Source organism: Vicugna pacos, chromosome 30 (assembly GCF_048564905.1).
Source record: "Vicugna pacos chromosome 30, VicPac4, whole genome shotgun sequence".
NCBI classification, from domain to species: Eukaryota; Metazoa; Chordata; class Mammalia; order Artiodactyla; family Camelidae; genus Vicugna; species Vicugna pacos.
The window spans coordinates 27,060,443-27,074,650 of record NC_133016.1 but is presented as its reverse complement, the minus strand read 5'-3'; the positions used below and the strand labels follow the sequence as shown (position 1 = coordinate 27,074,650).

The following is a 14,208-nucleotide window of genomic DNA, read 5'->3' as shown; positions in this document are numbered from 1 at the left end:
ACCACTTCAAAATGTACAAGACTTGATAACAGCATGTTAATTGAAAGGAAGCAGACACAAATGGCCACATATTGTTGATTTCAGTGATATGAAAAGCCCAGAATAGGCACATGCAGAGGCAGAGAGCAGGTGAAGGTTGGAAGGAGCTGGTTGGAGGGGGATTAGGGAGTGACTGCTAGTGACAGGGGGATTCTTTAGGGGTGATGAAGTGTTCTGGAAATAGAAGGTGATGAGGGCTGCACAACCGTGAGTGTGCAGAAGACTGCTGAGCACTGTCTCTGGGAGTGCCTGTTGTCGGGGCATCTTTATTTTTTTCTCATCCTGCAATGTGAAGAACCATCTTCTGCTCTGGCCATTCTACTCCTGTGAGTGGTGCGGGTCAGAGAGTTTGTAGAGTCATGTTTCTTTTTCCCCCTGGCTGAGTGTAGGCAAAAAAGATTTAAGCCTGAGAAAGTGCTCCATCTGCAGAAATGTCTTTTAGATTTGCATGGTGTAAAAATCTTGAGATCTTTTAATCATTGAGGCCAGTCTGTGGGGGGAAATACCCCGTGAAGCCTGGGTGAGCCGGGGAAGAGCCGCGCTTCTCTCCCAGACACGGGTGGGGATTGCACCCCCGTTCAGGCAGTGAAGGGCCCAGACCCGTGAGCAGAGTTGACAATCGTGAATATTTACGTGTATCCGCTGCTTCATCTTGGATATTAATTTCAAGCTGAGTCAGTTTGTGGCGGCAGCCTCATCCTACATCAGGAATTTATAGTATCTGCTCTTTGAGGTGAAGACCTGACAGACTTGATTATTTAACAGTCTGCCTTGAATTGATATCTCAGATTCCTTTGTCAAAAGCAAACAGCAGAAATACAGAATTCCTTTAATGCCAATGTGACCTGGAACGAGTTTAGTCTCTGTGCCTCAGTGGCCTTATCTGTGAGTGGGAAAGATGATAACAGTGCTTCCCTCAGAGGAGCTGGTGAGGGGAGAGTCAGAAGCACAAATGGAGGACTTACAAAAGATGCTCTTGAATGACCGAATTTAGTGCTCTCAGCCTGGTGAGGCCTGAGGGGCAGAGATGTCAGAACAGAGCAGTCCTAGCCGGAGCTCGATCCGTGATGGAAGCTGTTATGATCAGTATCACCACTGTGCGTTATCAGGTAATTTTAAGACTTGGTAATATGAATTCTTGAATAATGTTAAAGGACTAGACATCTCAGATCCAGTTTACATAGTCCTCAAGATTTCTTCTGAGAAATGGATGGTTTCTTCCCCATCTTAAATCTGAGATGAGTCTCTAAAAATTCTGTATTCCTCCATCTTTTTGCTTTAATTTTCCATTTCCTAAAAAGCCATGTTTTTAAATGGAGTTAATGGGGACTGAACTGAGTGCCTCATGCATGTTAAGCACTTACTCTCCCAAATGAGGTATAATCTCCTCCGTGATTTTTGTTAAAATTTACTTTCTTAGTTTACAGAGGTAAGAGGCCTCTAATTCTTTTTCTGGAGACTTTTCCATGAACCTGTAAATCTATAATTAATGGACAAAATTTGGTTTATTAAAAAATCATTAGAATATTCTGCAATTCATCCAAAAAGAAATACTCATTGACTTAAAATGTTTCTCCTTTAAGGGGATTTCTCCTGTTTGGTCTAGCTTAATTTATTAACAGGCATCCTCATCATCATAATGACCAAACTCACTGTGAGTGGACACCTACCTAAGGCTAAAATGTTTTCCTCATGTTTTAATTCATAGCAGGTGTTTGATTGTAGGTATCAGTGTCTCCTTTTTTGCAGCTGAGGGATTGAGAGATGGAGCAGCTTGTCCCAAATTACACGCAGCAGGCTGTGGCTAGCTCGGTGCTGGAACCCAGACTGCACAGAATGCATTCTTAATTGCTCCTCTTATGAGCCTCCCGTTAAGTGTTTACCCGAACACCTGTGACTCCATAAACGGCCGAGTTTAGTAATCTCAGACTGATGAGGCCTTGAAAGGAGAGACACCATTGAGAAGTTGAGACAGAGTGGCAGAAATTAAAATTGTTCATTTTCACAAATTTTTAATTCTCAGGTAATTACATAAAAAGTTATTTTTTTTATTTTAGTGTTCTGTAAGCACTAAAAACAAAACATTAAAAATAATTATAGTGCAAAAGAGAAGTGAGCTCTTAAAGTCCAACCACTGCTAATGATGTTGCTTGTTTTTCTCTTGTGGCCCTTTTTGACAGAAATACTTACAAAGACTGAATTGGTTTTATGTAGTTTTAATATGGAAGAAAAGATTGTCAGTGAATATTGTAAGAAAAGTCTTTACTCTTTTCTTTCCTGTTGATGAATATGTACGTTATTTTCATGGCTTAAGTACATTTCCTCATTTGTGAAATTTGAGTAATATCGTTTAATTTGTCTGACTGTGAGAGGTAGATGCCTTGTATACAAAGAACCCAAGAGGTGCTTAATAAAAGTGTGCTGGCACAATGACAGATATTTTAGAAGGATCAACTCTGAATACTAAAGAGTGTCGCTTATTTCTGATACTTATTCAATATGTATTTGTATGATATATTTGAATATGGTTTAAAGTAACAAGGATTCATTTTTTTTTTTGGTGTAGTATGAAGTTTTAATGAAATCTGTATCATTCTAGTGCGACAGGGACTAGTTAAATTGCCTTAATCAGATGACCTTGAAGATTATTTACACAGAATATGTATTGTTACAAATCAGAATTTATGTTGCCGTGTAACCATCCACTCAGACATTTAAATTCGTGGGATTCTGACCAGATCCGTTAAGTTTAGTAAAATCTATATTGATCATTTTCAGGGAATAAGCTCCTATATTTTGTGATTAAAGAAAATTGTGATTTTTTTCTACATTCTTAACAGGTTTAAAATATCAAAACATTGATTTGACATGTCACTTTTTTAATAGAGAGAATAAAGCTCATGCTGTTTTATTATGTAAATAAATGTTTTTGTATGGCAACAAAATTGTATGATATCCTGGCTCTTTTAGTATTTTGCAAGATACTTAGATAACCTACTGTTGGAAAAATACAAACGTGAATTTTATGAATATAGGCCTAGTACAGATCTGTTGGTTTTTGCTACAGTGCAAGACATGAGGCATAGGAGAACTTTGCTGCTGATTGCCAAGAGGACAGATCCCATGTCTCAGTTTCCCCTCCTGTAAAATGAAGTGGCTGAACTGGATTCTTTCCTCTTCTAAGATGAGTTTCCATGAGCCTATATCTTCTGTTTATATTCAGGAGTATTAGCAATATCAGATTAAATACTGAATATCCCTCCTTTCCCCCGAATCAAAGTGCAGCATGTGCTATATAAGTTTTATTTATCTGATTCTCATTACTGATCCTACAGGCAATTTTTTGTTGCATCTTTCCTGGTAACCTGGAAGGTCATTTTACCCATAGGTGGCACTGTTGCACCTACTTACAGTCTTAACTTTCCTGTTTGTAAAAGGAGGCTTAAACAACGTTATTTTATTTTGATTACTTTACTTAATGCTTCAGAATAGCCCAATGTCCATTATGTCTGTCTAACTGGAAAAGTTATTCTGCTTATATCTTAGATTTATTCTGTCATCTCACTGTGAACATTTCAGACTTGCTGTGCAAACAATAGCAAAATCGGGCTTTTCTTCTAGTGTTAGAAACCAGTGAGCCGGGATTTTATAAAACAGCTAGAAGCGGCATCTGGAGGACCTTAAAGGTGAAAAGTGTATTGAGTTCCCTGAGTTTTGACCCCGCCGCTGTGTGTTAATTGGTGGTAGGAGATTTGGTACATATACGAAGGGGTGTAGTTTTTGATATGGTTTGCCTGCACGCGCTGCCACTGAGCCACTTGAGCCTGAGTCAGTTCGTTTTGAGTTTTTCCCTTGTCTGTGAGATGGGGACATTCGTATCTGATTTGTAGAATTGTGAGAATTAGAAATTATGTGCAGTGTTTACTACAGTGTGTATGTCAAGATGGCTCTTAAACTTTAGCTGCTGTTTTGTGTGAAGCCATCATTTGAGAGTCTTTGGCAATTACTAAGAAACAGGAAAATAAGGAGAGATGGTTTTATGATGAAAGATATTTGAGGAGGTTCCATAGTTCCTATATCCATAATTTAGCATCAGCAGAGTCAGAAATGTTACACAGTCGCCCTAAACCAACGTTAAGCCACAGAATTATTTGTTACTTCATATATTTTGGGGTTTAAGGAGATCCAATACTTATACATATGTTGTCTCCAGCAGCCTACTGAGAGATGACACAAAAGAGTATACAGGCAATATATGTCTTCTTTGTTACTGATGAAGCCACGTTCTCCATGAACTTCAAGGCTGTGGGAAAATGCATGTCATGATACTGTGTCCCAGAAATACAGACTCACCCTGTCCCATGTAGCTCTGGGCCACAGCGAGCCTTCCCTTGAGAAGACCTGCCCTTTCATGCACAGGGCTTTCCTGACATGGAGCTGAGCATCCCGCGTGCTTCCCAATGGTGACCAACACTGGAGTGAAAGGAATGGTTTCACATGCCCTGCTTGTCTCCCCGGACACACACCTCACTCTGTTAGTGTAATGAGTGCTAGCTGTGGGCCAGGGGCCAGGGGTGTGAAGGGAGAAGCACCCTCCATGGCCCAGAGGAGTGGTTAGGAGACATCCCCTCCCTCAGTTTAAACAGGTGGTTGGATGGAACATAAGGGTGCTCCCCAAGAGTGTGTAAAAGGAGAAATAAGGATTTTATTTGGGACTTAGGCTAGCCAGGAAACAGATAAGATGATTAGAGGGGAGACTTGTAAAACAATTTGATATTAAGTTGACATTTGTTGAACACCCAAAATGTGCTACATTCTTTTCTGAGAGTTTTACAGAAATGAATCCTTCAATCTTCTCAACAAGCGAGTAAGGAAGGTTTGATTGTTATCCCAGTTTTACAGTGTGGAAATTGAGGCACACAGAGGGTAATTAAGTTGGCAAAATCACAGAACTAGTAATTGGCAGAACTGGTATTTAAACCCTGGCTGTCTGGTTTTGAGGTTCCCAGAGATGGGCTTTGGGTGTTTAGCATTATCGACATCCCTGAATCTTTGTACCTCTGTGCATCAGTTAGCCTAGAAAGGACAGGGAAAGGATTGATACACAGGAGCTCATAGTCATTTCTTGGCCGCTGTCCACGGAGAGTGCACCGTGATTGGCGTTAATTGACTTCTGGGCAGTAGATCTGTTCGTATAATAGAAATATAGTCCATTGAATTAATCTAGAAACCCTTCCTGCTCCGTTTCTGTCCATGCTTGCCATGTGACTGCCTGCCCGTGATTGGGCCGTGGAGGAGAAAATGTACTCATGGTTGAACTCTGATATTTCAGTCTGGTTCATAGATTCACGCCTTCTGTTACATTAAAAATTTAAGTTTCTGGTTTTCTTGCATCAGTGTCTCATGAGCTTGTTTAATGTGAAACCAGTCCATGGGAGCCCAGGGATGATGACGGTATAATTTCTGAGCACGTTGAGGCACTTCTACCCGTGCAGACGTGGCTGGAGGATGTCCAGCTTCCTCACTGATTTCCCCCAACAGCATGGTCCTCTCCCACCCCTGGATGTGAGGTTGGGAGCTCTCTGAGTAGGCCAGTCAGAGGCCGAGTCCACCAATCAGAAAATGATGAAGTACCTGGAAGTGGGTTTAATAGAAGACAAGGGCTTCCAGGTTGTCAGATGGGCTGTTCGAGTCCATTTGGTGAAAAGCTGTCCACTGTCTGTGGTTGAGCTACTTCTTTGCTGTTGAAAAGTCTGGAGTAGATGAAGGGATTTTAAAAAGCAGAAAGGAGTGATTTCAGGTGGTACGTCCACACCGGTGAGAAGTGATGAATGACCGCCTTTGTGAGTCATAGACAGTCTTACAAACTTCATAAACCAGCTTTAAAAGCTCTTCCATCTGAGTGCACTTCATATGGGGTCCAGATCATCACTGGTGGCACTGTGAGGGCAAGTAACTGATAATGGCAGAAAGGACACGGAGGCATCAAAAAGGTCTCAGTCACTTTCACTGTTTAAAGGATGCAGCACAGTGTAATATATTTTAGCTGGTTTTTCACTGAAAAGTTTTTAGTGTTTTCTGGGACTCCCCAGTGCCCCAAGGTTCCATGCAGCTGGGTGTCCCCTCAGTGCAGCTCTGTCAGCGCTTGCCCTGGGCTGACGCGGTGTCACGGGGAGCAGGACAGTCAGCGTCCCCGGCTCCTCCGAGCTCCGTCTCCTCATCCGCAGAGCCGGGTTTCTCATCCGTGTCTACTTAGTAGGGTTGCTGAGAATCACACGTGATGCTTCAGGTGTGACCTTTGGTTGTCTCTGTGATTGGCATATAGTTAATATTTGATAGAAACACTTGTTTTTTTAGTATAATTGTAGCACCTAGATTGCAGTGGTTTTTAGTCTGCATTTTTTATAACTTTATTCTTATTTTTAAATATGCACTTATTTTTATTTATTTTTTTTGGAGGTACTGGGGACTGAAGCCAGGACATTGTGCATGCTAAGCAGGTGCTCTACAACTGAGTAATACACACCTTCCTTTTCTGCACTTGAAAGTAAATATTGCTATACACAAAATAGCTCTTAAACACCATCATGGGACCTAGTCACTGTATAGACAATTGAACACGTATACTATTTCAATAGGAATAAATGTTTTTGAGACATACATTTCTGAATCTGTTAATGTGCTTAAAAACGATCATAGGTAGTGATAAACACGAATCTTTGATCCAGTACTTCTTAGAGACTGTTTTGCCGTCAAGGGAAATTACATTCTACAGAGAAGGCTAATTGGGTCTCTTTGATATTTAGATGGTTTAGCAGATGATGAAGGCTTTCAAAAGCTGACAGTTTTGTATTTTAAAGTAACTACAAAGTTACCTTCTACAAGTTGTAAGTACTAAGCTTGTGAAGTGGCCAGTAATCCAGGGGCTATGTGTCTGTGTCTGTGTCTGTGTCTGTGTGAACGTTGGTGTGTGTGATTTCAGGAAGGTAGAAAGAAATTCCATATAGACTTCTGATACCTTTCTCCTCCATTTCAAGGTGTTGGCATATATTTACACTAATAAATTGATATTCAGTTGTCATTTGGCATATTGGGAATAAGACTTTCTCATACTTGTTTCAGAAGGATTAGGGAGCATGAGCTTAGGAAATGGGAGGAGATAGAGGCAGGGAGGTTCTTTAAACTTTGTGCAGAATTAGAAACAGTAACTTTTCTCTTTTCTTCTAAAGCAAACTGGCACTGAATTGTAACATACTATTACTCAGAATTGCTTTTCTGATCAGATACATGTACCTCAGATTTTTAAATGCAACATGAATGATGAAATGTGTTTTAGCAGTTATTTTTAAAAGTAGTCTCTTTTCAAGTAAAAGGCTATAGCCTGTTCTTTCTTCTAGCGGTACAAGAAATTCTCATTGTTCTGTTGCAATGATCTATGTGCTTACTTTCTTTTTTTTTTTTTCTTTAAGTGCTTTTTTCATTGTGGTTTGAATGAATGTTTAAAATTTCTGGATTTTGATCTTTAGAATATGCTGATTTCTCAGAACTGTTAAAAACCTGATTGTTCTCTGCTCCTTGTTTGGTGGGGCACCCTATTGATTTCTGTTGTCTGTTAAAGAGTGAAATTCTTCCTCTAGCCTGCAGATCATTAAGTGAATGGTTTGCAGTGTGCCTTTAAAATTATTTGTATGCATTGAGCATGTTTGTCCAGTGAATTTTAAATTGACTCATTGTAATGACTTTGATTTGATTCTGTGTCTTTTGCTCCTCTCCACAAGAATTTGAATTCTCTGTTGCATTTTGTATACGTGTTCTTAACAGGGGAAGAAATTTTGCATTTTTTACAGAGGTGGGTTTTCCTATCCCCTCTGAATGCCTTCTAAAATTGATACAATAAAAATCAGTTATTGCAGTGCATAATTATTTCATAAATTATTTTTTGGCATAATCAGAAACAATGACCAAGAATGATAATAAAAAATACGAAAACCTTCCTTCCTTTGAAGAATAGAAATCAGGTAGTCAGGCTCCCTCATGCTTTGTGCCTGACACACTTACTCTCATGTCATTGTGTATCATGATTCGGAGATGGTATTGTTTCAGGTTTATTGATTTTTGTTTTAAAATTTGTGTTGAATTCTTTCTCCAGGCTGATGTTTCCTGTTGGGTTTGTGGAAAGAGTAGAAGGGAAAAAAATACTTTGTTTTGTTTTCAGGAGGCCTGAGTTGATGGGAAAAGAGTTGAGGGTGGGCTGAGGAAAAGAGTGACACTCCCTCTGCTCCTGGTTGAAATTGATAAACAAAGAAATCAATTAAGTATATCGATATTTGACCAAAAGAAGTTAGCGAGCCCAAACTGGCTAGAAATGCACAATGGAAATTACTGAATTCAGCTTCAGAATGAGGTGCTTTACCAAGTAGAAGCAGCTTAGAGCAATCAGAAAATCAGTAATATGATGAGATATAAATGGAATATTATATCTTTTATTGCTGAAACTTTTCTACGGAAAGTTGTGTAGAGCTAAAATTAAGTTTCAATCACCAGGAGTTAAGAGAGTGAGTGGTACTGTAGGATCGTTATTCACGGATGTGCCTAGACCCTGATAGAGTGGCTGAAGATGGCAGGAAAAGACCCACATCCAGGATTTTCATCCTAGGGTGTCCTCCATAATGGTTCCATGTGGAAGCAGATGATTGGGTTAACAAATTGTAACACACCCCAGTCGCCTCTGAATTTTAAGAAGAAAAAATATGCTTTGATACTGCTTTACAAGCAAGTTCCTGTGCATCCTCACTCCAGACTCCTTGCCTTAAAAAGCAGAGACAATGCTTTGCTTGTGTAGTTGAGGTTTTAGATAGCACTCTGCTGGTTGTAAAGCAAGGACCGAGACCCTCAGCTATAAACGCTGGGCTTGTGTGTTGTTAGATAATGTATTATCCCCAAAACAAGGACCTGGCTGGTCTGGTGGTCTGCTTTTTAATGAACATATCTAAAAGTGTATCTTGTTCCCCTCACCCCATGACTTCCCTAAAGATACACTAATCCTTTGTACTCATTGTGTATTCTACAATCTCTGCCTCATCCTGTCTTTCCCGAATTTCCTCCTTACTATCTCACAACTGTTAACGAAGTTTTCCTTTGATTATACCCTATAAATATGGGAGCATTTGAGAGGCTCATGGAGATGGCTCCCTAATCCCTCTCGATTTCTTGACTTTTTCCACAGAGTCTTGACTAATCATTCCTTGTCAGTAAGACTTCTTCCAGCCAGAACCCACAGTTCCAGGTGAGAAGTATGCAGGCTTTATCTCTCCTACCGGAGGCAGAGACAGAAGAGAATTGAGATATGCTCCCCCGTGATCCCTTCCTGCCCCAGGTCTACTGCAGTTCACCTGCAGCCTTCTGGCCTCTGCTCAGAGGGCCTCTGTCCCAGGACTGAACTCAGCGTTTTCTTCCCTTGTCAATATTTCCTGTGCCTTTCAGAACTTGGTTTCTTCTCTGCAATTCAAACCTGGCAGATGTGATGGTGGTCAGCGTGCTGGTGGGCAGTCCTTTGGGGACCCCCAGGAGCCATGCTGATTCTCCTTAGTCTCTCAATCGGGGTTACAGAACAGTCGAGCACCGAAGGAAGCCCATTCTCGAGATGTCAACAGAGCATTTCATCACTTTCATTTTATTTTTCAATTTTTGGTGGAGAAATTATTTGTAGTGAACTGTTCCAGATATTTGCCGCCTGCTTTCCTCATCACCATTCCTTGTTGTCTCTGGTGCTAGTTTTATAAACCAGGTTTCTTTTCTGGTCATTTCTGGCAGCTGGGCTTGCCGAATCCTTGATCTGTATTTGAAACAGAATGCTTCCTCGTGATGTCAAGGTGATTTTCCTATTTCTGAATATTTCGTGTACACTCAGCAACTGTTTCAAGTGAAATGCTCTTGTCCAATTTCGGTTAACTCACATTTGCTGATCTCCTGCTTTCATGCTGAGAGCAGTTTCTTTTTCCTCTAATAAAAGTTAGCAATTTGCATTTACTATGGAAGATACTGGCCCAAGGTCCTTTTGTTCTTAAGAGTTTTAATACAATTCACCCATTAAAATGTACATCGGTTTTTACTCTATGCCCAGAATTGTGCATCCCATTCAATCTTAGAATATTTTCATCCCCCCAACAGGAAGCCCTGTACGCATAAACAGACATTCCCATCTTCCCCATCCTCCCCCAGCCCCAAGGAGCCATTTTTCTCTCTGTGGATTTGCCTGTGCTGGACATTTCATGTAAATCGAGTCACTTCATATAAGTGGAAACGTCTATTGTGACTGACTTCTTTCACACTGAGTAACGTTTTCAATATTTGCTCATGTTGTGGCCTTAGTCACTATTCTATGCTATGCTATTGCTGAATAACATTCCACTCTATGGCTGGGCCCCACTGTTTACCCATTCATCAGGTGATACGCATTTGGGTTGTTTCTGTTTTTGGCTGTGATGAGTAATGTCGCCGTGAACACTCATGTGGTATTATTTATGTGGAAATTTGTTTTCAGTTCTCTTACGTGTGTGCCCAGAGAGCAGAATTGCTGGGTAAGTCAGAAACGAAATGTTCAACTCTCTGAGGCCCTGCCAGGCTGTTTTCCAAAGTGGCCACGCTGTGTTACATCCTCACCAGCAAGGGCTGCGTGCTCCGCTTCCTCTGTGTCCTCTTTAGTGCTTGTTATGCTTTTTTTTTTATTATACCCTATTGTAGTGAGTGTGAAGCGGTTTCTCCTAGTGGTTTTGACTTGATTTCCCTTACAGCTAATGCTATTGAACATCATTACATTGTGCTTTATGGACATTTGTATATTTTCCTTGAAAAATACCTTTTCAGATACTTTATTAACTTTTAATTGAGTTGCCTTTTTATTGTTGAGTTGTAGGGTTTTTTTTTTCTTCATTTTGAGATACAAATTCCTTACCAGATAAGTGATTTGAAAAAATTTTCTCCTCTGTGTTGTTGTTTCACTTTCTGGATGGTGCCCTTTGAAGCAAAGTTTTAAATTTTGATGAACTGCAATTTGTCTCTGTTTTCTTTGTTTCTTGTGCTTTTGGGGTATTATTTAAACTCTGAGGTATTTTATTTAAGCTTTTATATATAAAATAACTTAATTCTTAGGACCGTTATAGGAGATGGGTGCAGTTGTTGTCCCCAGTCTATGGATAGGAGACTGAGATGCAGAAAATTTCACTGAAATATCAGTGTCACATCTACCTAGTGCTGTGGGATTTCAGACCCTCATGTTTGTCCCCAGCATTTGTGATCTTCACCACCATGCTCCACTACTGCCTGGAATCGTTAATGAAAATGACTTTCATTTTTTGATTTCTTGTTAGTTTGTTTTCTCATTGGGGACCTCATCTCCTTATTTTCCTTTCGGATATCAGTGTAGATTTATTTTAGGTCTCATGTAGGCAGAAGCATTGCTATCAGTTAACTTCTTTATTACTCACTCTCCAGTGATGATTGTTGCTAGTTGACCTAACCAAGTCATGCTTAAGTCTTTCCTGCTAATGACACTAAAAACAGTCATGACTTATAGAATGCTCAAAGAAAGTACTTGATTGATTTTATTTTGCTACCCAATCAAACCAATCAAGTAAAAACCCCAGTGTTGACACAGACTATAAGCCCTCCAGAATAGGATCACTGTCTTCCTTCTGTTTCATTTATTTGGTCACAGTGTCTGGATAATGCCTTTCAGTCCAGCAATTTTGTGAGGATACGGTGCTCGTGAATCATTGTAAGGACAGAATTTTGACAACAGACTGTGTTGTTAATTTCACAAGGGAAAAGATAATATAGAAATACTGCTCAGATCTATTTTAAAATTAAGCTTGGAATTTTGAGAAGTATTCAAGAAACCATACAAAGCTCTTTTTCACTAATTTTAGATCTATCTTAGACACATATGGTTACATAGCAGAATAAGTTATCAAGTACATTTGACAATAGGAGTGTAATATTGATAATTTGTTTTAGTTGAAATATTCTACCTGGGATAAAGTAATCAGTGCCCATAAATGAACAAATATGTTTGTATTTCTATGCAACATGGGAGCAGAGTTCATGTTTCTATATAATATGTATGACTGTGTGTTTTAATCTGTCTGTCAGTGTTTTTATAGTTTTTCAGCCATGTTGTAACTTCAGAATTCTTCTAACATATTCACTCCCGATAATACTGCAGTCTGTACTGTGTATCCTATCTTATGCATGGGATTCCACTGTCCCCTCAGTGAGGAATTTCCTCTCCTATTGAGCTAGTAGCAGAGTTAAAGGAACAGTGATTTCAAGGCCTTTGCTCTCCACGTGTTCGCAGTTTCCTGTCAATCACAATATTCTCTTTCTTGTGTTTTCATTGTGCAATTAGAATTTTTGAAAATAATTATTAATATGTTTCACCAGTCTCCCTAGAAATTTGATGTGTTTGTGCTTTTCAGTTTTCAATTTATGAAAATTGTAAATGCAGACTTGTTTTTAAGTAGTCCTTTTTCACTAGATATTTGTTTACCTCTTTATAGTTAAAATAATTTTCCCCAATGAATGAATCGGTGTGCATGTTTTAAAAGATACTTTAGTTTTTATTTTTCTTATTCTAACAGGTATATTCGTTGTACAGAATTTAGAAAATAAGGATAAACACAATAATACCTTAAAAATGGCCTCTAATCTCACTTGTAGATACAGTTGTAATGTTTGAAATTGAGAATTACAAGTCCTCTCACTTTGTTCTACTCTTTCAGGTACGTTTTGGTTACTGAGACCCTCGAATTCCCATATGAATTGTAGCAGAAGCTAGTCTGTTATTGCTGAGGAGCCCGCTGGGATTGTGATCAAGACCACGTTGTATGTGTGCTTCACTCTGGGGAGCACTGCCATCCCAAGAATATTGTCATGTGATCCAGGAATTTGCGTGGTTTGTCTTTCCAGGTATTTAGGTCTTCTTTAATTTATTTCAGCAATGTGTATGGTTTACATAGTATTATTTTACTTTAATTTTTGCCTTTATACTGAGGACAATTGTGCAAGTTACCAAGATTAGAATTGTATTATAGCCCCGCAACTTGCTGCCACCATGGACGCTGTGGTCTCTCTTTGCCCTTTGTAAAATCTCGCACAAAATAGGACCTAAGTAACTCTCTCTTGAAAGAATGATTATATGATTGCTGGATGATGCTTGAGAGTCCTTGTGATGATGTCTTTTTCCCAGACTTTCCCCTCTTCTTAAATATGCCCTTTCTCTTCCTTTCCTCCAGCCTGGGTTTCAGCCTGCCTGTGGCATTGATTTTCCTTGTCTGTGGACTCTTCTTTTCACTAGTTCATGATAATGTTACATGTCGGCTGTGGAAACTTGCTAGATGTCAAGAAAGAGCAAATCCATTGCATGCTAGTATTTTTAGAGTGTGTTATTGAATTATCAATTGAAATTAAATCAGGCTGACCCATTGAGCCATCCCCTGAGCTCTTTTTGCCTTCCTACAGGTGATACTGCTCTCGTTGCTGCATGTGCCCTTCCCCCAGACTTAGTTTTGGAGTTGAGTAAATCACCATCACTGGAGCCCTCTCTTTAAAAGATGAAGAGAACATTTGCTCCTTCTCCCTGCTTGGGGACTTGGATGAGATGAGGTAACAGATAAAGAATGAAGCCCCACCTCATTCTGACCACTGCTCTTTCCGTTCATTTCTCCAGGGGAAGAGTACAATTCAAAAATATAAAGATTGTGAGCTAATGAAGTATACAAGACAACCGATCATTTATTAAATACACTTTCATGCCAGAAACAAATGTATTATACACAGAAAAAGCACATAAATTACGGTAGTACTGTGGTTACAAACGTGGGCCGAGTTCGAGTCCTGCTCTGGAGTGACAAGTCCTGTGAAATGGAGAACTTGTAGGTCGGCTTAGCCTCTCCCGGACTTTTTTCTTTCCTGCAGAGACAGGGCTCGCTAGTCATCCCTCCCCCGTAGAGGTGCTGTGTGTTGTAAACGACGCGCGTGGGCAGGCCAAGCACAGCTGCTCGTTCCTCGTAAGTGCAGGGTAGCACATCTTTTGCGGTTACGGCTTTATGATCGCACCGTGTAGACCCTCAGTGCTCCGAAGGGATGTCTTGCGGATAGGAGATGGGATTC

General features: G+C 39.9%; 1 protein-coding gene and 1 long non-coding RNA gene across 2 annotated transcripts in view; one reads left to right on the top strand and one right to left on the bottom strand.

The window, feature by feature from the left end:
- LOC140690323 (uncharacterized) overlaps positions 1–14,208 on the bottom strand; it is a 1,184,725-nt gene that overhangs the window by 566,392 nt on the left and 604,125 nt on the right. The gene's annotated exons all lie outside the window — the stretch shown is intronic.
- The window catches only part of LOC140690316 (trafficking protein particle complex subunit 9-like), a 53,700-nt gene that overhangs the window by 13,854 nt on the left and 25,638 nt on the right, over positions 1–14,208 (top strand). Inside the window, exon 4 of the mRNA XM_072952017.1 lies at positions 13,558–13,821. Coding sequence (XP_072808118.1) covers positions 13,558–13,561 — 4 coding nt within the window. The 3' untranslated portion in view covers positions 13,562–13,821. Of the gene's footprint in view, positions 1–13,557 lie in introns of the transcript that reaches the window.